The sequence below is a fragment of the Puma concolor genome, chromosome A2, assembly GCF_028749965.1.
Source record: "Puma concolor isolate L17-30 chromosome A2, mPumCon1.1.hap2, whole genome shotgun sequence".
In the NCBI taxonomy this organism is placed as follows: Eukaryota; Metazoa; Chordata; class Mammalia; order Carnivora; family Felidae; genus Puma; species Puma concolor.
The window spans coordinates 3675398-3696897 of NC_141668.1; the positions used below are offsets into that span (position 1 = coordinate 3675398).

General features: G+C 46.5%; 1 protein-coding gene across 5 annotated transcripts in view; it reads right to left on the reverse strand.

Moving 5' to 3' along the window:
- DPP6 (dipeptidyl peptidase like 6) overlaps positions 1–21500 on the reverse strand; it is a 949260-nt gene that overhangs the window by 471994 nt on the left and 455766 nt on the right. Inside the window, exon 1 of one of the 5 annotated variants that reach the window (XM_086685605.1) lies at positions 19485–19858. The exons of the other annotated variants lie outside the window; for them this stretch is intronic. Within the exon in view, the coding sequence (XP_086541731.1) occupies positions 19485–19541 (57 nt within the window). The 5' untranslated portion in view covers positions 19542–19858. Of the gene's footprint in view, positions 1–19484; positions 19859–21500 lie in introns of those variants that run through there. 5 annotated transcript variants of the gene reach the window in all.

The window sequence follows — 21500 nt, forward strand, 5'->3', positions numbered from 1 at the left end:
TTACAGGTCTATGGAGAGCTAATTGATCGATTTTTGCCAAATCTCAAGGATATGAGATAGTGAGGCTTTATTTTTCCTTGAAGCATGGAGGTAAGGTCATCCATATCTGAGAAAGCCTTCACCAATGAAGCATAGGCTTAGCAGCCTTTATGTATGAAAAATAACTTGAAATCCAGGTTTTTCAATAAAAGTGTCAGGCTTAAGGTTCAATTAAAATGATACATGCTGGTTATCTGGCAGTTCCTGACAATAAAACCTCCAAACAGGTAAGATATTCAGGTAACAGAGAGGCACAATTTAGATTTGTTATTTGAATCCATTAAAAGCGTGCCCTTGGCCTAAACATTTAGGGACGTGTGTATGACAGAAAATATAAGTGTCTTTCTTCTGATTATTAATAATATTTATTGAATATAGACAGTCTTGGTGCAGTTCTCTATGAATCATGAAAACATCATCCAAATCTTTAGCTTATAATGAAAATAAAGTAAACAGGACCAAATGACTCTCTTTCTGGATCACTGGAGTAAACATCTAATTAAGAAACATTGCTCTCTCTCTGGGAATGAAATTTCCATCACAGAAGACAGACTCCAGCTTACATTCCTGTCGATTTTACAAGTGATTCCTAGGGCAGTGTATAAAGAGATCAGCTATAACGATGAATAATGAGAACCACGTTTGTATCTGAAATAAAGCTATGAAGCAAGTCCTAGAGGCAATACTGGGCAGTGGGGGCTCAAGACTGTCAAAGCCAAGCATGAATCTTCTGGAAAGAAAAATATTTTTTTGTTGGAAAGAGGTTCCCCGAAAAGTATTATGTGCTCTATAGGCTCTAAGTCCCTCCTAAGCAAAACGGCTGGTGATGCATGAGGCAAGGAGACCAGGCCGGAGCCCCGACCCTGCCGCTTACCAGCAACTTGGTCCTGGCACATTCTCTCACTGAACTTCTATTTCCTCATTGCCAAATGGAGATGGGAAATCCCACCCTCAGAGTTTGGAGGGCCAAATAAATGCCTGCCCACAAGAGCTGAGCAACCTGTAAAGTTTCAAGCAACGTCAGTTAGCACATTGTTTCTACATCGTGTCACGATTCAGGATGTTCATAAAAGACACAACTTCCTGCCTGCATGAAACAAGTGCCTGTTGGGCCAGAAAATACTCACAAAACTGATATGGAATACGGTGGCATGGAGTTGTAAGACGTGGCTATGACCGAGCAGGAGACAGAATGGAGACAAAGGAGTTGTGTTTGGTAGGGCTCACGAGGGAAGAGACACACTAGGATACTGGAAGCTCAGATTTGATAAAGACTGATGAGAAGTAAAGAAAAAAATCAAATGGAAATATAGCCTGTATTAAGCTGTGCTTATACTGAGGGGGCAGAAGAGAAAAAGACAATTCGTTAGCCAACTCAAGTTATTTGAAAGATAGTTAAATCAAGCAATGAGGGATTGGAACATTAAAGCTAGGAATAGATCTATTCCCAAGAAACGTGTTATACAACTGGAAGGTAATTATGAACAGGAAGTATTAAGCAAGAGTTATTATAGTGAGTGTAATTTAATCAATCTGTATGCTATCTCCAAATAGAAAAGAGTATATTCCATTTCTTCCATGGAAGCCCACCCACTTGATCCTCCATTAAGGCTCTGTCTTGACTGCAGAAATGGCTTGTGTCCTCAATCCTAACTGTAAATAGAAAACATAAGTGTGTGTGTGTGTGTGTGTGTGTGTGTATTTGTTGTACTAGGGTTTTTGTAAAGTTTTCACCTGTAATTATCTCACTGTACCTCTCAACTTTCACTCATACCCAACCCTTTAGATCTTTGGTATCATTAAATCAAATTGGTTTCATCTACCAGATACTTTAACCAACTCAGATCAAAACGTTACAAACTCATGGGTGTCACCTGAAAAGGAAGATTTACAATGATCATGGAAATGCTACTGAACTTAAAGACAGCATGCCCAATCCTCCTCCCAATGGCCTACCACTCACAGAAAAAGAACAGGCCTAACACTGCAATCTGTAAACACGGTGAAGCTCAAACTGTTCAGAGACGGGTGTGATGTTGGAGTTCTCCTGTCAAGAAAGATGATTCCATCCACTTGTACGAGAGATGGTAAATGGGTCAATAAAGCTTCACGGTTGGGGGACCAAAAGCAGCAAGTTATCGACGGAAGTTAGTTGATGATGAAAATAGACATGTACCTTTCATGTGGAGCCTGACAAAATCATCTGTCACCAAGATCAGAGCTTGGCCCAAATACGGGCCCAATGCCAAGTGGCAGCTGGATCCCGAACACATACAATCAACCAGGCAAATGCTCTTTACATGCGGCCCTCATTTCCTACAGCCTTTTGTGCAAAATAGCTTCCTTCCTTCCTCTCCTTTTTAATACAGACTCCAGAGCTGTAGGCCAACAGTGCCACTTGAAAGAATTATACCTACACTTTAAGAGACTTTCACACTAGAGCCATCTTGGAAAAGTGCATCTTGGAAAAGGAAACGATCTCCTCATGGTTTACTGTCATCCTTGTGATCGCCTTTTGTACTTAAACGACTTGGTGAACTTTTTTGGGACATGTATGGAATAGCATTTCATTTGCTTTTCAATGTCTTCATTTTTTTTCTTTTTTTCTTCATTTTCTCTTCATTTTTTCAATGTCTCCATTTATTTTTCCCAAACAGGGCTAATGGGCCTCTTTTCCTCTGCAAGCAGGCCAGCTTCCACAATGAACTGTAAACCAGAAGGGATCACAGCACGACCATCTTGGTTTGCACGGTACTGCGGTTTACAATGAACTTCTACGCACATCACCTGATTTGATTTTTGTGCCTGGCTTTTAAAACCAGGTGGGTAATGTCACAGTCATGTGTAGCAAGTACCGGAACTTAAAGTAGGCACCGTTAGCTAACGTGAGCGAGTTTTATGTTTCAGACATCTTAAAGACCAGAGCATTAATGTTTACTGCCTACAAAAACCCCCTCTCAGGATCTGACACTTTTCTCTTCATGGCGATAGCCAATAAGGGCTGCTATCTTCCTGAGCACGCCTGGAATTAAGAAGTCTGTTAGAGTCTAGGAAATTTTCTGATCTATTCTGGACTGTTCTAGTTCCATGAATCTACTTTAATTCCCCTACTTAAGCCCTGAAGGCAGAGGCTGCATGCTGCTTAGAATTTTCATGCTGCTTAACACAGCTGAAAAATGCATTATTAAGCATAGTTCTCTACACGGCACAGAATATCACCAGGCACAAAGTTTGGGATCAAATGAAAACTGCCCACTCCTGCTGCTCATCCTTCTGTTCATATAGTTTGCCTGCTAACGTGTCAAAGCCTGGTGTGCGTCCGGGTTAGAAATTAAAGTTTAGCCAGATTATGCTCATGGCGCCCAAAGAACTGAAGGGAAACCCAGTTGTTGGCTTCTCTTCCTTCAAATTCTCTTCCTTCTACAAACACAAATGTGCATAGCATCGTAACATGGGATGAGCATCTGATTGCGTTTGCTAATTCACAACATGGGCTTATAGTACGCTGCCCCCAAATCAGGTGACTGGCCCACAGATGGACTTGTGACTCGGCCAGGCTGGTCAGAGTCCTTCCATGAGCTTTTCCTGGCTGCAACCAGTTGGGACCTAGCTAGGGGGCATGGGATGGGAAGCTGCTGGCAGCTGGCTTCTCTGTAGGAGGGAAAAGAGAATCTACAGAAAAAGGCTGCAGCTCTCCCCAAGGTTGGATCTCTCAGCCCTCTGCAATTACAGACCATCAACCTAGGATCTTTCAAACCAAAGTCCACATGCCAATGTCTGCTTGGAAGGGAAGAACAATTATTGAACCCTCTGTATATGGTCACCTCCCATTTCTGATCTTCACCAATCCCCAGTGAGCAGCAGTAATAAACACACAAACAAAAATTCTCGCTGATTTAAATCCATCTTCTAACTCCCTCCTCAACCAGCTGAGGCTGCTGCCTATTCAAGAGCTAGTATTCAGCTCAAGGAGTGTAGAAAGGGACACAACGAAATGAGGCTTTGTGAAATTGCAGTGCATTTTCTTTGGTAAAAGGTAACCTAAGCTACCAGTGTAATTTCTATCAATGCAGAAAACAATGACTAGCACGCAATCAAAATTTGCTAAATTTAATTTGCAAAACAGAATTCTTGTATTTCCTCTGGATCCTTGTGCTCAGAAGTGTGCTTAACACCTAGTAAGCACTCAATAAATATTTATACTGAATGAATGCCATCTTTTTCTCAGTTCTCAGTATTTCTATGAAAGAGCACTACCTTTTCTGAAACCTTAGATTACATTTGCCAATATGAGTTCAAAAAGAGGCACAAGTGGTAAATGTTCCCCTTCAAAATATGGACTCAGACACAGTTCCTATTACCAGGAGATGAGACCTCCCTTGCTCAGTAGAACTGAAAATATTAGACGACATGAGGCAATTTGTGTGAAAACCAAGTACGGTACAGAGCTTCTACCCAAAAGCCTGGACAGGAGGCACATATAGAGATCCAGTATTTAACAGGGAGTGAGTGTGAACTGAGATGTGCTGTGTGTGTGTGTGTGTGGGGGGGGGGGGGATGAAATATGTATTTCATACCCAATCACAAAGATTCAGAAGACACACGAAGAATGTACAAGATCTCATTAATTCCTTTTTATATTGGTATAGTATTATATGTCAAGTACTATTATGTATTACATTATAATAAAATATATAATATTTTTATATTGGTTTAATGTTGGAATAATAAGATTTTGGATATACTGGGTTAAATAAAATATATTATCAAGTTCACCCCATACATCTCTTTTCAATTTTTAACCTGGCTACTATAAAAAAACCAAAATAGAATATGTAGCTTGTGTTACATTTTTAGCAGCACTGGTGTTGAGTATTACACAAATATAAAATAGTATTATTACCCTATTCTAGATACTAAAATTATACAGAGAAATGTTTGGAGTTTTATCCTTGTCTTTGGAAGTAAAAATTTCACCTGCATTAGAGCAAAACCAATTTGAGGACACACACACACACACACACACACACACACACACACACACTCCAAACATGACTGCTTTATTTCCATCCTTACATCAAACCATTCCTTGTATTTTTTCATGCGATAGATAATCATCAAGTATAATTTTTACTTTAAAAAAAATCAGTAAGACTGTTGAGGAAATTCATGATGACAGGTGCTCTAGAGAGAAGTCATTTAGGCAATCCTTGGGTGTTTATACTTACTACTTGCCTCTGACATGCCAGCCTCCTTCCCTAGCTGCAGGCCTCAAGAACCAAGTGATAAGCAAAATGCAGCACCAGTGACGTCCATCTAAACCAGAGGTGTGGGGGAACAGGATGGTCGGAAGGGGAGGACATGTGCACGTGGATGCCCACATCTTCCACATCAATGAGTCAACTGCCCACTAAGAAGCTAAGAGAGGACTTCTCCCCAAAGCTGCTTTTTTTTTCACACACATATGCTCATGCAAACGGCTGGGGACAAAGGGTATTGGATCGTTGCTACACTCCACCTGCTGAGCCCAGGAAGAAATAAAATAATACATCCTGATGAATAAAGGGGCAGATCTACATCTCTCCCTCCCTACCTCGCTGGCATAACCTGTGTCCACCAGTGATACCCAGTTCCACGGCAATAAGCCGGAACTGGGGAGTTCTCATGCTGCTCAACAGAACTCCATCGAGGGGTTTGTCTTTCCACAAACTCTAACAGTGTTAAGGTACTCTGCCTAGGCTTTGGTCTGGTAGTTGGGTAGTTGGGTGTCGGAAGAGATGTGGAGAATACAGGAGAGAGCATAGGTGACACAAGTGTAACTGATTTGTGGCTTGATTGTGAATGTTTCCCCAAAGATGGCTCTTGTTCATTACACCTCTTTGCGGGTAATGTAATTATTGACATTTCCTAAGTGTGGAAAGAGTAAGAAAAAGGGGGAGAAATTAAGGAGTCCTACAGCATTAAAATCTCCCACCCACATTTTTTATCTTTTTTTAAAATCATTTATTTATTTTTGAGACAGAGAGAGACAGAACGCAAGTTGGGGAGGGGCAGAGAGAGAGGGAGACACAGAATCTGAAACAGGCTGCAGGCTCTGAGCTGTGAGCACAGAGCCCGACGTGGGGCTCGAACCCACGGACCGTGAGATCATGACCTGAGCCGAAGTCGGCCGCTTAACCGACTGAGCCACCCAGGTGCCCAATGTACAGCTCAGAAGTGAATTAAAAGATATCGTGAGTTTCTTTCGTGAAATTCAGACCTGAGTGAAGCCACGTAAGTGTAGTTCTTTCCCTCAGTCCTCCTTTGATGACAGCATCTTCTCAAGCCACTACGAGTGTCACAAAAGGCACAAGCCAGCCAGTGCACAGGAATCTTTATTTTCTAGCATTTTTTTCTTGGATTCAATCAGTGTCTGTTACTGTAAGTATCATTTTCTTCATTCGAGCAATGGAAACACAATTATATTAATATGAAATTTTCAACAGACATAGTACAGCACGGAAATAAACCAATACAACATTCTATTACCATATCCCTTCGTTATAGGACCATAGTCCCTCAGAAACCAAATTCAGTAATCTTGGTTCGGCCACACTGTGAAGATTTTAAGAAACTTAAAACACAGGAGTCTGCTTTCTGGGCAAAGCTGCGAGCACCAGGTTCATAATCCGTATCGCTGAACTAGGCAGGTGCCTAGTTCAAGTACGAACCTTTCTGACAACCAATCAACCACAACCAAGTTTCAAGGGCCTTAGTGCAGCTTTTCAGCCACAGGCCTAAGTGAATTAAACAGACTCCGAGGCTTCAGACTCACTGCTTCAAGTGCTAAAATCGCAAAATCTCTTTGCGGTTTCAAGCACAGCGGCAATTAAGGGAAAGTAAACCACTTCATTCAGTGAAGCAAACACACTACATGAAGGAAACCCGGGCATCCCTCTGGCGACATCTCTCCTGCAGCCAGACTGCTGGGGGCCACAGGGACAGTGAAGATGACGACCGGGCTCATATCACGTCATCGCACCTCTACCTTTTCCCGCGGTACTGGGCTAGACCTGTCACCCAACAACATCCTGAGCCCTCTGTCAGCAGGTGCGCCACATGGAAAAGAGGTTACCCGAAGAGCCCAATGATGCCTGAGTGCTAAGTGCCAGAGCTGGGATTCAAAGCCAGACCTCCTCTTCTAACACCGCGGCCGCCGAGGTCTGGCTTCTAATAGCCACAGGATGCTTTCATTTATTTCTCCTTAAGAAAGCATTTTATCCAGGGTGGCTCAGGCAGTTAAGCGCCTGACTCAGGTCACGTTCTCATAGTTTGTGAGTTCCAGCCCCTCGTCCGGCTCTGCACTGACAGCACGGAGTTTGCTTGGAATTCTCTCTCTCTTCCCCTCCCCCATCATGCATGCACGCACATACTCTCCCAAAACAAATAAATACTTAAAAATGTTTTAAAGAAAGCATTGCATCCTGTCACTTGTACCAGAAATCACTCTTGAACCTACACTGCCTCATAAAAAAGTTCAACAATCCAGACCAATCTGGATGGGGCCAATCCAGACCCAGGAGAGGACAAAGAGAGTGAATGTTCTGGACCTTTCCATCGTGTTCATCTTCATCCCTTTGGCTGTTCTTCCCTCAAAGCATGTCTGCCCCCTGAGTTTTAGAGGGTCGGCCCAAATGTTGGGTCAACCGTGTCTGCACCTGGGAGAAGGCGGCATGCAATCCACATCTCCTGTCTTTTTGTTTCTGCCAGTCACTTTGGGGGAGGAAGAGTCAGTGCTTTTGCTTCAACAACAGGAAAAAGTGTTGGGGATGCAGAACTGGATTCTCCCCAATGGGTTCTTATCCACCTACCCACTTGGTAAATGAAAGGATATGTGCTTACTTTACGGACGGGAGTCCCCGCAAGACCGCTGACACTCGGGCTGTGGCAAGTGGCCGATGCTTCTGTGGTAGAGAAATGGTTTCAGGTAAAACAGGTGGGGGCGAAATTTTGGGAAAGAGATGCGCCATGATGTCTCAGGCATCAGGGACGGCAAGGTGAGCTGGCATGCAAGGAGTTGGATCTTAGGGCTCCAAAAGCCTGAGTCCTTTGTTGAGCGAATAAAATCACAGACCCTTTCACTCTGTGCATGATTCATGGAAGGAGGCTAAGAGAGGAGGACGCAATTCATTCATTCACTGATTCAATGTGCAAACAGTCTGAGGGGATGTGCCTTGGGCTTGGCATTGGAGCTACGTAAGCAGCAGGACACGGTCTGTGTCCATCAGAGGCTCATGGTTGTGTGACAGGAAAGGTATTAAAGTCTTGAGACCTTCAAGTAGAAGGGATCCTAGTCAAACCTGCCCTTTCAGAGGAAGAGACCAGGCTGATGGTCATCGGGCATATCCTGGCACTGTCCTGGGGGCGGGACGACGGTGGCTTGAGCTAACGCTGTCCATCTAGGGACTTAAATCCACAGGTCCCTGATCTTTTGCCTGAGATAACCCAGGAAATAAAAAGATCACAATCCTATCATTCCTTCTAAAAATATTGAACAATTCCTTAAACATTAAAGACATACTTTATTTCTCCAGCTATCTAACTGCATTTATTTAAACTTTCCCCACCCACCATGGCTCACAGACCCCTTCTCCACCACTGCTGGCATATCATATACCCTTTTCTTCCCTGCCACCCCTCCCCAGTCCCACCCCATTCTTTCCTAAGTGTGGTGCCTCCGTTGTACCTAGTACAACACCCAGATGTGATAGCTACTTAATATTTGTGTGAGGTTTGAGCAGTGAGCACATCTCTACTGATGTGTCTTAAGATGGTCCTCGCTTGCTGGAAGGCCACACTGGAAACCCACCGGGGGTTTACAGACAGATACGACGGCATCTATAGGCTTCATGTAACCAAGAGGTTACGGGACTTTTTCTGGCGAGCACATCCGTCCGTGGCTGTCATCAGATCCTCAAAAGGGATCTGTAATCCAAGGATAATGATACTCATGCTATTGGTTCAGTTTGAGCTTATGAACTCATACAACTTCCAGATGTTTCAACATCCAACTCCCGTGGGGCCAAGCCCCCAGTCTGTACAGGTGACAGGCTGGGTCTGCTCTCTCTTTTCCTGCTGTCTTTCCACACCTATTGTATAACTACTGCCTTTGAAGTTATTCAAGTGTAAGATGAGATTGAAAATTACCTACTGCCTTCTTCCAAAGCATGTAGAATTTACGAAGTGTTGCTTACTTTTAAAAATCAGGAGAAAAACATTTGTTATAGCCTCATTTTTTCCTCATTTCAAAAGCAACTCATTAAATAACTAATTAAATATGAAAAGTTGCTATGAAAACCCTAATGCCTCCAGGGACAGTGCAATAAAAAGAAGTAGCTACATCTATCCATAAGACATGAAGACAAAGGACTGCCTTAACTATATCTATGCCTTTTCTCAACTGATCTCTGGACAAGGTCGTTTTAATTTGCATCTATAACGCTTACTTTATGGGGGTGCCTGGGTGGTTCAGTTGATTAAGCATAAGACTCTTGATTTCAGCTCAGGTCATGATTTTATGGTTCAGTTCATGGGATCAAGCCACGTGTTGGGCTCTGTGCTGACAACGTGGACCTGAGGGAGCCCACTTGGGATTCTCTTTCCCTCTCTCTGCCACTCCCCACATCTCTCTCAAAATAATAATTAAAAAAAAACCCGCTTTATAATGCTTACTTTATTTCCTTTGCAGTTTCCAGTTAATATCAGTTTTTGTGTTAATCTTCTTAGTATATTATTTGTACCATGTCTCACCTGAAATTTCCTGATTTGGATCCAAAAAACAGGGGGGAAAGGGGAAGTGGTTCTGTTCTTTGTTTTTAAATTTTTTTAATGTTTATTTATTTTTGAGGGGGGGAGAGGGGCAGAGAGAGGCAAGACACAGAATCCGAAGCAGGCTCCAGGCTCCGAGCTGTCAGCACAGAGCCCGATGTGGGGCTCGAACCCACGAACCGTGAGATCATGACTGGAGCCGAAGTTGGATGCTTAACCACCTGAGCCACCCAGGCAACCCTGAAATGGTTCTGTTCTGATTCTGCAATTGCTAGCTGTGTGATTTTGGCTAATTCACTCACCCTCTCTAAGCCTTATTTCCTCCCTTGTAAAATCAGACTGTGAATTAGATACCTGGTTTGTAAGCTGTGCTCCACCCTGCTGGGGAACGGGAGGGGTGCTCTGCTGACATGTAGGGGCCACTAGGGAAGTGCTTTCACCTCCTTCCTGTGTTGGACTTGGCTTGTTTCCTTTGGGGAAAAGGTTTCTGTTACTAAAACAAAAGTCCAAAAATCATGGGGCGAGATGGTCTGTAAAATGCTTAAAAGTGGAACACTTTATGATTTTATAGACTAACCCATCTTAGAATGGACATACAAACCCTCACCAAATGCTGCAAACAAGACCCACTCAAACATCGTTGTTATGTGAACACACGTGGTTGAGTACTCACTAAACAGTGGTTTGAAATCTCCATGCCAAGAATAGTACTTTGTGCTTGAATGTTTTCTTCAAAGCACCAGTGTCACGGGCATTATCCCCAGATGTGGCATCACCCAGATGTGCTCAAGGTCCTTCATCTAGCAGGAGGAAGAGCTGGGTGAGAGTCAGGGGCATCTACACCAAAGCACACTGTTCTCTCACTTTCCAGAAAAGAGAGCTTTTGGCAAGGATGGAAGGTGCCCACCCCACCCTCCTAAGGAGCAGGTAGTCGATAAAATGCATTGAGAAAAATCTGAGGCATTAAGGCTTTCTTATTTTTAATGACAGAACAGTCTTTTGTCTACAAAGTTCTCTTATTAATATCATTCTTTACCTGTGTACCCTATATGATGTGGATTTGGGGGGGGGTGGAATGGAGTGTTTATTTTGCTTTTCAATGATCAGAGCCAAGTATTCTAACTATCTCAAGTCTTTTCAAGAATTTCTCAGGCTACGTCAAGAAATACTACATTTATATACACACACGTTACTACCTACGTGTGTGTGTGTGCCTTAATGCCTTAAAGTACCTGTTGCTTCTAAGTAAACTTGAATTTTACCCGGGACATCCCAAACCCTTTTAAACTCTTTGAAACTCTTTGAAAACCAGAAGCTTCCAGTACCCTTTTTAGTCCATCAGGGCACACCCAGATTAAGTAATGACACTCACAATGTATAATTTTTATGTCCAAGCCGTTCTTCCAGTTTCCTATATGCCCCAAATCCTGTTCTTTTAAGGAGAAATCTGTTGTAAGTTCAGATTTCTCTCCTTTCTTCCAGAATTTCACTCATCCTCTGCTGCTCTCCACTGTAGTACTTTCCATGCCATCATGCTCTGAAACCCTTGCCTATAAGTGTTTCCTGCTTTCCAGAATCATCTCCAGGCTCCCACGGGTCCTGGGAACCCCTCTGCTGTCCCAACCTTCAGCCATCCCAGCTGGCTCCCTGTTCTCCCCTAGCCTCCCCTCTTCCATATCACCCATTCATCAAAAGAAAAATCTTCCTCTGATCCAACATCTGTCTAATAAGGGGATGGGGTATAAGATGGGCTATTAACATTTAAAAATAAGTATCCTGCCCTCTCCCATCCAGAGACCTGATTTAGGATAGGTGAGGAGTGTCATAATTCTAGCATCCCCTGAGTGAACACTGTAACAACCCCTCAAATGTTCTACCACGGAGAATAAAACTTGCCTCTTCAAAATACAGAAGTACATCCTTTCATTAATTTTAAAACATACGTCACCACCACGCAAGGGGATCTCTGCTGAATATTAATCTCTACAGAGAAAATGTTTCGCATTCTTCCTTGTGATGTTCATCTTGCTGTGGGTAACCTATTTAAAGGGTTGAATCTATCGTTCCCAGACCATGAATCCCCATTACATTCAACAAGAATCCTAGGAGCAAGTTGGAAAACAGACTTTGACCTTTTAAAATGTTTTGAAAGAGCACCCCCTCCCAACCACCAGTTTCCCCATTTTATTCAGCAGATTCTGTCGGTGCCTTCTGGTCGGTCTCCCCCACTCCACACACCCGGCCGCGCCCACGGACAGTTTTTAGAAGCCTGTGTTCCAAATTAACAACTTAGCAGCTGGAGACGATGCTCACAGTTTCCAGCAGTTTCAGATGTAGGGAAGCAGTTTTTCTTGAGTTCTGGCAGGGGACGTTAAATCTCCTAAAACACTGATCAGATACGAGTAAGGGGACAATATATAAATTGTCACGGGAAATTCTATTATCAAGACTTGATTCTATCACTAATGTGCTCTGCAAAGCCATCGGTGGGGGACTGCACTCTGGGTCCTATGGCGTCCCAGCCACCACTGTGAAACAGGGATGGGGGCCCCTACCAAAAGCAGTCTGCGATGATGGCAATTTGTCCTAAGAAGGGACTGCTGCACATTTCTTTCTACTCCAATGCCACAAAATCCTCCTAGAATCGGAAGCCAGAAGCAGCAACAGGGATTGTTACTTGGGACTTGCCTGATACAAGGCCAGCTCTTATATAAATGCAGTGAGAACAGGTACTTGCAGGTATGTGTGGAACCCATCAGTAATTCCAAGGGTGCCAAGACTGTCCTCCCCATGACCGCTACTTAATTTGTCATTAATGACTATGAGTAAACAGTGTATTTGTTTTGTTTTTGCTGTTGTTCCATTGGCTGTCCTAAACTTTGGGCCCGAAATTCCAACCATTAACAATCCCTTTGGGTTTCATTACCGGTGGCCATTGTTCAGGTTACGGATGCTCTCAAGGCGAGTAACGCATTGCACAGACAGGCTTATACTCTTCGTAGGGATTAGGTTTTGCCCCAGTCGTTTAGCGAGGGCCAGGTGGATCGGCACACATGAAGGTTCTAGCAGAGTCAACTCTGAGCAAATAATGGCCTGTTGCAGGTGCCAGTAGCCGTTGAGGCCCACGCGGGACAGGGCATGAAGAAGGTGATGGAGGAAAAAGGAGGACTCGGAATCTGGATCGGATCACGTCACCTGGGCTACTTTTCCTGGATCCTCCCGCCCCCTCCTTTCCTTTATGTCCCCACTTCAAGGGACACCACCAGCCAAGGCAGGAAGGACATAAGAATGTCAGCCTCCTGCAGAATGACACCAACCAAGGATTAGGGTTCAATCCCACCCCACCCATGTGGTTCCCACTCCTATGCTTTGAGGCCACAAGGCAACAAGACCTGGAACCTGAAATAAAAACATTTTAGCTTTCCAAACGACCTCTGAACCAAGAATACATGATCTCCACACAACATCTTTTACTTTTGTTGTTGTTGTTGTTAATGTTTAGTTTTGGGAGAAAGAGAGAGAGGGAGAGCGAGCAAGTGGGGGAGGAGCAGAGAGAGGGGGACAGAGGATCCAAAACAGGCTTTGCACTGACAGCACAGAGCCCGACATGGGGCTTGAACCCACGAACCGTGAGATCATGACCTGAGCTGAAGTCAGATGCTCAACGGACTGAGCCACCAAGGCGCCCCCACGTAACACCTTTTTAAAGCAAGGGCTTCAAACAACCGTCCATCTCCACACGCTTATAGAGACTCGCTTCCTCCGCAAATTTGAGTCTTTCCCTGAACTTTCAGTCTGGATAAACGGACTCCTTCTGCCCTTTCTCACGAGAGCAGGTGAAAGATGTCCATCACGAAACCAAATCAATTAATGCCAAACACAGGCACAGCTCATCTCCATACAGGATAATAATGCCACAATTCCCGCTGAGACAGACACATGGTAACTGTTCTTGACTATCAGTGACCGGCATCCAACAGGCATGCTGCAGCTGACGGTGTTCTGGTGAAAGTTCATGGGAAGCAACCTCCCACCCTCAAAATTCCCCAGATTTTCTCCAGGGAGCGTTTGAAGGTCTTGGCTAAGCATTCCGTGGTAACTCCAGGATTGAAAGGGAGGGACTAAGTTCAATGCAATGTAAGTATCACATAATAAAATGTGTTTACTGCCAGGGAAAGCCTTTTTCAGAGAGAAATGTCAGCCGCATTCTGTTTGTTTTGAATTTGGGCTTTGCATACAGCCGATCTGGGATTGTTTGGGTTTTCACTAGGCCTCTTGAGTGACACTAGCTTATTGACTTCTTTTAAAAAAATTTTTTAAACATTTATTCATTTTGGAGAGACAGAGTGTGAGCGGGGGAGGGGCAGAGAGAGAAGGAGACACAGAATCCGAAACAGGCTCCAGGCTCTGAGTTGTCAGCACACAGCCCAACGTGGGGCTCAAACTCATGGACCGCAAGCTCATGACCTGAGTCGCAGTCAGAGGCATAACCAACGGAGCCACCCAGGTGCCCCCGACTTGTTTTAATACATCACGTAACTTGCATCTCAGGAGATGGGAAATGGCCATAGACGCCCGAGCGCGACAGATTATGGCTCCAAGCTAGTCACTGCTTCTTTGTGACCCTGTTCTCTCCGGCGATGAGACTCAGTGTCCCAAGTCCTGAGTCTCCTCTAAGAAGAGCACCTACCAGCCCTCTTTCCTCTGCACAAAGACTTCACTGCTTTCCCCCCCCCCCCACCTGGCCACTCCCCCTCCTCGCCAGGACCCACCTGGAGATCCCTATACATCCTGTTCTGCACACACTCCCTCTAGGATGCCGAGGACTTCTGAGTTCTCCCCTTCACCCATCCACCCAACTGGCGGCCAGACTGTTTCTCTCTTTCTTCAGAGTGTCTTAAGTGACTTAGAGCATGAGCAGAAGAGCATTTAACTTACACCAGTAGGACTGCCACATCCACTGTCACTTGTTGAGTCGTGAAAGGACCACCTCGGAAGTAAGTCACGTTCGTACTCCCTAATACTGAATCTTGTTTTTCTGGGTTTCCTTTTACTATTTCATTTTGATTTACCTTCTCTACTGATGTTTCTCACTGACTGTTCTTTTAACAGAGTTTCATAAAAAATTTAACTCTCGTGATGGCCAAAGCCAGTTCCTCCGTTTCAGTATCTGATTTTACTACTGAGATAAACATCAGGATCCAATGCAAAGAGCACCAGGCAGAAGATGTTAGAAGTCCGGCTCCTGGGTCATCGTTGTCTGTGTGCCCCTGGGCAAGTCCTCTCACAGAATTCCCAGCTCTGTGCATTTTAACGCTGCATCACAGAAGGTGTTGTTTATAAAATTTCATTCATTTCCGAAAACTCTCAGCAGTGGCATTGTTATTACAAATGTCTAGATAAATAATTTAACCTCTCAATCAACACTGGGTCCTGGGGCTCCTAATTTAATAGGAGAATAGACACATCAGGGCCATATATATGGGCTTGTGCAGCTCAGAGAAACGTGAAAAACAACGAAAAAATAGCTGTTACCCAGGAAGTGTTATGAGACAGCTGGTTTCCAGGTCTCCAGAAGACACAGAAGTGATGCAAGTTAACACAGAGCTAAAGATCCAAGTCGCCAAGAGAACGCAGAATATCTCCGTGTGAAAAGGGGTGTTTTGGGGATCTTTTAAGGAAAGGCATATTCTCATTTATTTGTGAGATTCCTGAGCCCAACAGGTGGGCCTGATATTGGGGTGCATTTCTGAGGTCTTTTCCAAATCTGTGACCTTGTGGCATGTGAGGCCGTCAATGTGTGTGTGTGTGTGTGTGTGTGTGTGTGTGCGCGCGCATGCAGTCATATCCACACACAACACAGATACCGAATCTGCCACTAAAAACGTACCCCTGCTCAATATTTTCAGCGAAAATGTTTCCTGGTTCACTGGAAGCATGGAGAATTAATCTTTCTGTCTTTTCTTACTCTCAGCAGTATTACTGATCACTGCCTTTCAATTTTAAGTCATTTGAAACGAAGACAGTATACTTTACAATAAATTTGTGCTTTTACTTAAGGGGAAAAAATTCCTTAATTTGGTTCTCTAAGGAAGGATTTAGTTCGTTTGAGAGAATACAGTAAATTGTAGCCAAATCAGCCTCCGCTTTCTCTACCTCACCTGTGAGGTTTCGCTCTGGGCACGTGCTACGGCAGAACGCTGGCCAGCGTGGCTTTGGGTTTTACTGAGAAGCCTCTACCATCTGATTGGCTTCTGAGCCAAAGGGTGAAGTCAGCTCATTCAGCTTTCTGAATATTTTGTTTCCAAACACCTCTAGACTGTTAATACTTTATTCGAAAATAAATACTGGCATATCCAAAGAGAAAGGGAAATGGTCTTCTAGAAGTCTATTCTCCATTTTATTCCAGTGTGTTTACACAGCATCTTAAAAAAACAACTCCAGGGGCGCCTGGGTGGCGCAGTCGGTTAAGCGTCCGACTTCAGCCAGGTCACGATCTCGCGGTCCGGGAGTTCGAGCCCCGCGTCAGGCCCTGGGCTGATGGCTCAGAGCCTGGAGCCTGCTTCCGATTCTGTGTCTCCCTCTCTCTCTGCCCCTCCCCCGTTCATGCTCTGTCTCTCTCTGTCCCAAAAATAAATAAACGTTGGAAAAAAAAAATTAAAAAAAAAAAAAAAAAAAAAAAAAAAAAACAACTCCACACATTCCTCTACTCTTAGTACATATTTTAGCAAGAAAAAGGAAGGAGGGAAATGGCAATCTCTAATGAATAGGTCAAATCATTTGGTTTCATATCTTCTCCTAGATTTATCGTTCATTAATTTCTACTTACCCTCAGCATACAAAGTCATTTCCTGCAGCCACCCACATGCCTGGCTTCTGACTACCAAGGCAGGTAAGACACTGTACCATACCTCTGTTAGTCTAAGAACTATTAGTCTATTGTAATAACAAAATTTTATTCTATTATTATTTTTCAATGTTTATTATTTTTGAAAGACGGAGTGCGAGCAGGGGAGGGGCAGAGAGACAGGGAGACACAGAATCCGACGCAGGCTCCAGGCTCTGAGCTGTCAGCATGTAGCCCAACGTGGGGCTCGAACTCATGAACTGCAAGATGGTGACCTGAACCAAAGTCAGGAGCTTAACCGACAGAGCCACCCAGGTGCCCCTAACCGAATTTTAAAGAGTATAGGACATACATATCAGGCTATAGAAAATCCAAATCCTCAGATGAATGCCTCCCAATATAAGAGGTAAGGTGTCAGGGCCCCAAAGTTTGGCAGGACGATTAAACGACTCCCAACCTAAAACCCAAAGCAAACCAAACCACAAACCAGCATCCATTTCTCTTTCTCTGTCTTGTAAAAAATGTTGTCTGTCTGTCCGGGCCTCCCTATTAACCCCCAGCCACCTGGGGATGGGGCTATCCCCTCAATAAAGAATGGGAGAACTCATTCAGAGCTCTGCAGTCTGAGCACACAGAATAGAGTTTAAATGTCTTTTAAAAATTGACAAACGGTGGAGGAAGAGGAAACAGTCTTCATGACTAAGGATTTTATTTACCTCTTTGTGTTTTGAGCACTTTGGTAAGATTTAAGCCAACGTCCCCTAAAGGTGCATTAATTTCAGACATGAGATCTTTTCTCCGTCCTGTCTTACTTCTCCCACCGTGGTCCTGCTGCTGACCCTCAATGTGTTCTGCCTCACAGGGTGGGCACTGTGTCCTTCTGAGGGTCAAGAAGATGCCACCGAGAATGGAGGGGGACCTCCTGACCGCTCCCTGCGGTCACAGCCGCCTCTGTCCTCAGCACTCTGCCCAACCACGGCTTCCACCATGGCCCCAGGTACAGGGATGTGGGGTTTCCAATGATCAAAAGGCACAAAATCAAACAAGACCTTGCCCACCCTCCAAAACCCGCACCCCAATTAACTATTTCCACTCTCCTGACATGTGGAGGTATTAGGGAAAATGAGAGTGACATTGTACAGGTGCACATGCCTTCTTCCACGTAACACGGACAGGGCTTCTGAGAGCCCGCCTTTGGGCTCAGCCCTAGGAGCAATGTGCTTTCTCCATAATTATTACCACAGTCCCATGGTCAGAAAGGCTACCCAAGTCCTCTCTGGAGCCTGCACGCCCAGGGCACATTTGGTTTATGCCTAGTGAGGAACGCTGTAATCAAAGGAAGCCCAGTTAGTCACGGGATGCTAATTGAGGGTAGACAGACTTCTTTCTGGAACAAGTATTGTGTAGAATGACTCAAAAGGAGGAGGGGTTGGTTGGGTTGGTGTCAACCTCCTGGCGTTCATGCTACAGTGATCATTAACCTTCACAGGAGCTCTCCCACCGAACGTGATTCTTACACTTCGGGATTTACACAGTCTTCTTCCCAGAAGAAATAAAATTGTGTTTAAGTTCTCCAGATGACGGTAATGATGATGATACCACTACTGAGGTGGTCTCTTTTTTTTTTTTTTTAAGTCAAAACATGGGTTTTGAGGAAACGACCCCAAAAATATAGATCCGAAGTTATCTCCATACCGCCTCTGAATAGTCATGATGAGACTATCACACACTGTCCCCAAAGAGGCTCTCTGCTTTCCTGAACTCCAGTGGGGTCTCCTTCCTTGGCCCCAATCCTAGCAAGCAGGAGCTAACAACACCCCTAAAATAAATACGGGAAATCAGCTTACGCTGTTGACTTACCAAGCTTGAGCAAACTGCTCTGTGAATCTACTGGTGTCTCCCAGGATCTATTTTAATGATCTGCCTGAGGAGAACTAAGCAGTGATTAAAAGATAAGAGCCCTCACGATCTTCGAGAAGGGAGTTGCAATATCTACATGAGTGGCAAGACACAGCGTGCAGGTTCCCCTTTACTCCGGAGACCGGGAGCCTCTGCAGATGGCGAGCCTCTTCAGGGCAGGGGGAGTGGCCATCCTCTGCCATATGGGGACACCAGTGCATTCCTGGCCATCCTTGGCCAGCACTGGGAGCCCTGCTCCTTCTCACCTGGGGGTCCCACTCGGTCCCAGCTGGGCATCCTTCAGCCTCCCTAGCGGTCCCAGCTGGGCATCCTTCAGCCTCCCTAGCGGGCACAGGCTGCACTCTCTACATGCCCAGGATGAACAGCAATCTGCTCACTCCTTCAAGAAATACTTAAGGAGGAAAAGGGACCGGGTCTCAAAAGAAAAGTCCTTTAAACCGAGCTCCTCTGTCCTCTTTTGACTTGTGATAGAACCAAACCAAAGTCCTGCTGGAGGGTCAGAATACACTGAAATTTGAGGGGGGGGGGTCTCACCTCCATCCACCACCCCCCCCATTACAAAGTAGTGACCACTGACAAATGCATAATTAGGCAGCTGTGCAGGAGACAGGCCTTTGTCCAAAGGTCCCCGGGCATCAAGTTTAAGCCGCCAGATGCTTGCTCCCTGTGGCTGTGCATTATTGATAGACCCGGGGATCTTTCAAAAATAGCACTCAGGAGCCGGGGAGGCAGACCCCAGCGAGGCTCACTCGGCGCTGGCTTCACCTCCAGCCTCTTGCTCAGGTGAGGGCGGTCATCTCCAATATAAGCTCATTCAAGAAGCACAGGTGCCCCCCCTCCCGCGCACGCACACTCCAGAAAGCAGCATTACCTGTTCCTGCTGCTGCACGGATTTCCCTGAAGCATTGGTCTCCTTGGCTGTAGTCATGGTCCCCCGTCCAGGGCGCACACCGGCACAGGGGCAGGTGCGATCTGACGGCGAGTTCCGAGCCACCAGAGTCCAATCGGCGGGGAGGGGTGTGATTTAGTCCATGCTTCCGAAACCACACGGCTATTTTGGGGCGGGTGGGGGAGGGCGAGTGGGTAGACCAGCCTAGTTTTCTCTTTAAATGCAAGGAGCAGAGAGCGGATCCGAACAGGGGAGATGCTGCGGCTCAGCGGGGCTTCTCCAATTAGCAACAGCCTCCGCAATCGCCACAGAAACAATGGTAACTGCTTAGCAACCGGCAAGTGGCGGCGCGGTGCAGGAAGGGGACCCGAGTGATGCGCGCTGCTCCCGCCCGCCTCCCGCCTCCCGCTGCGCACGGCGCATGCTCCGCCACGGCTCGGCTGGGGAGGGGGCCTGGGGGCGGGGAGGGGGCCGGGACCGAGAGCGCCGGGAGGAGGGGGCTCCGGGGGAGGAAGGGGGAGACTGGGGAGGGGGGCGGGGGGGGGAAGGGAGGAGGGGAGCCCGGGGAGGAGCCCGGTGAGTAGATTGGAGAGGGGGCGGCAGGGGTGGGGAGGGGCGCCGGGGAGGGAGCTGAGAGGGGGAGGGGGCGCGGTGGGGGTGGGAAAAAGGGAGCTCTGGGGAGGAAAGGGAGACTGGGGAGGGGGCGCAGGGTGGGGGAGGGAGGAAAGGAGCCCCGGGAGGAGCGGGGCGAGTAGACTGGAGAGGGAGCTTAGGGGGTGAGGAGGGGGTGCCCCGGGAGGAGAGGGGCAAGGAAAGTGGAGAGGGGGCCCCAGGGGTAAAGGGGCGTCAGGGTGGGAAGAAGGGGCTGGGGAGGGGGACCCAGGCGGGGGCGCGGTGCCCTGGCCCCGGGCACTGTCACCGCGCTCACTGCCAGGCCTGGGGGTGGCCGAGCCTGTGCCCCCACAGCAGTGCTCCCAGACAGGCAGGTCACACCCTGACGGGGGGGGGGGGGGGCACGGAGGGGGCACGAGGGAGAAGGTCTTTGTCTCTCCTTTGTGCCAAGTGCCCGGCGCGTTTGAGGAGGCAGATGGGCAGTGGGCTCCAAGGAGTGGCATCTTTTCTGTTTGCCCAGTGGGTTCTGCTAAAATGCTAGATGTGGAAAGGGTGGCCTTCATTTTCCTTCACGGTCAGAAAACTTCCTAGGTTTCTCCTTTTTACTTAGTCTCCTGTTTCTCTTTGAAAATCAACCAGAACCTCAAGGGTGTCTGTCAGTTAAAAGAAAAAAAAAAAAAAAAGGAAAAAAAGCATCTGGGGTGACCTTATAGGAGCAAGGCTCCCTGCTGAGTCCTGAGCTCAAGGAGAAGGCAGGACAGAGATGGCCATGGTGTTGGCCCTGCCTGGTTTCTAGGAGCACTGACTGTGGGTCCTGCTGCTGCAGCCCCCGGACCCCTACCCCCGGGGAGGGGAGGGACGAGTTGGCTGGGAGAGGAGAGACACAAGGTGTGCAGAGCTGAGGAGCTCTGAGTAAAGCTTGATTAGCCACTAGTTTGCAGGGGGGAGTGCCTCCTGGCCTTCCAGAAACACAGACCAACTCGGGGCACGGGGGCCTTCTGCTGCCCTTGTGTGTGTGAACAGTGCCCTCTGTGAACACTTCCCTAACTCCTAGCTTCAGGCTGCCGCAGGCCCCCATGGCACGGGAAGCCACCCCTCCAGGCGGCACCAACAAACACGCCCAAGAAGAAAGTCCTTCTGGCTGGCCGCGCATCCTTCCTTCCGGAGAGAAAGGCAGAGTAGATCCGTTTCCCTTGAAAAGCTGTAAAATGGCAGACTTTCCCTTGTTCAGGTCCTTCCCAGTGCCCCTGACCACTGCATTTTCCAAAAGCAAACACGCTTGCAAGATCCGATGCACTGGGTCCTTCACAGATGACGGATGAATCTAGATCACGGCGGAGTTGCCTGGCCACCTCTGCCACAGCCTGAACTTCGTTCTGGGGGAAG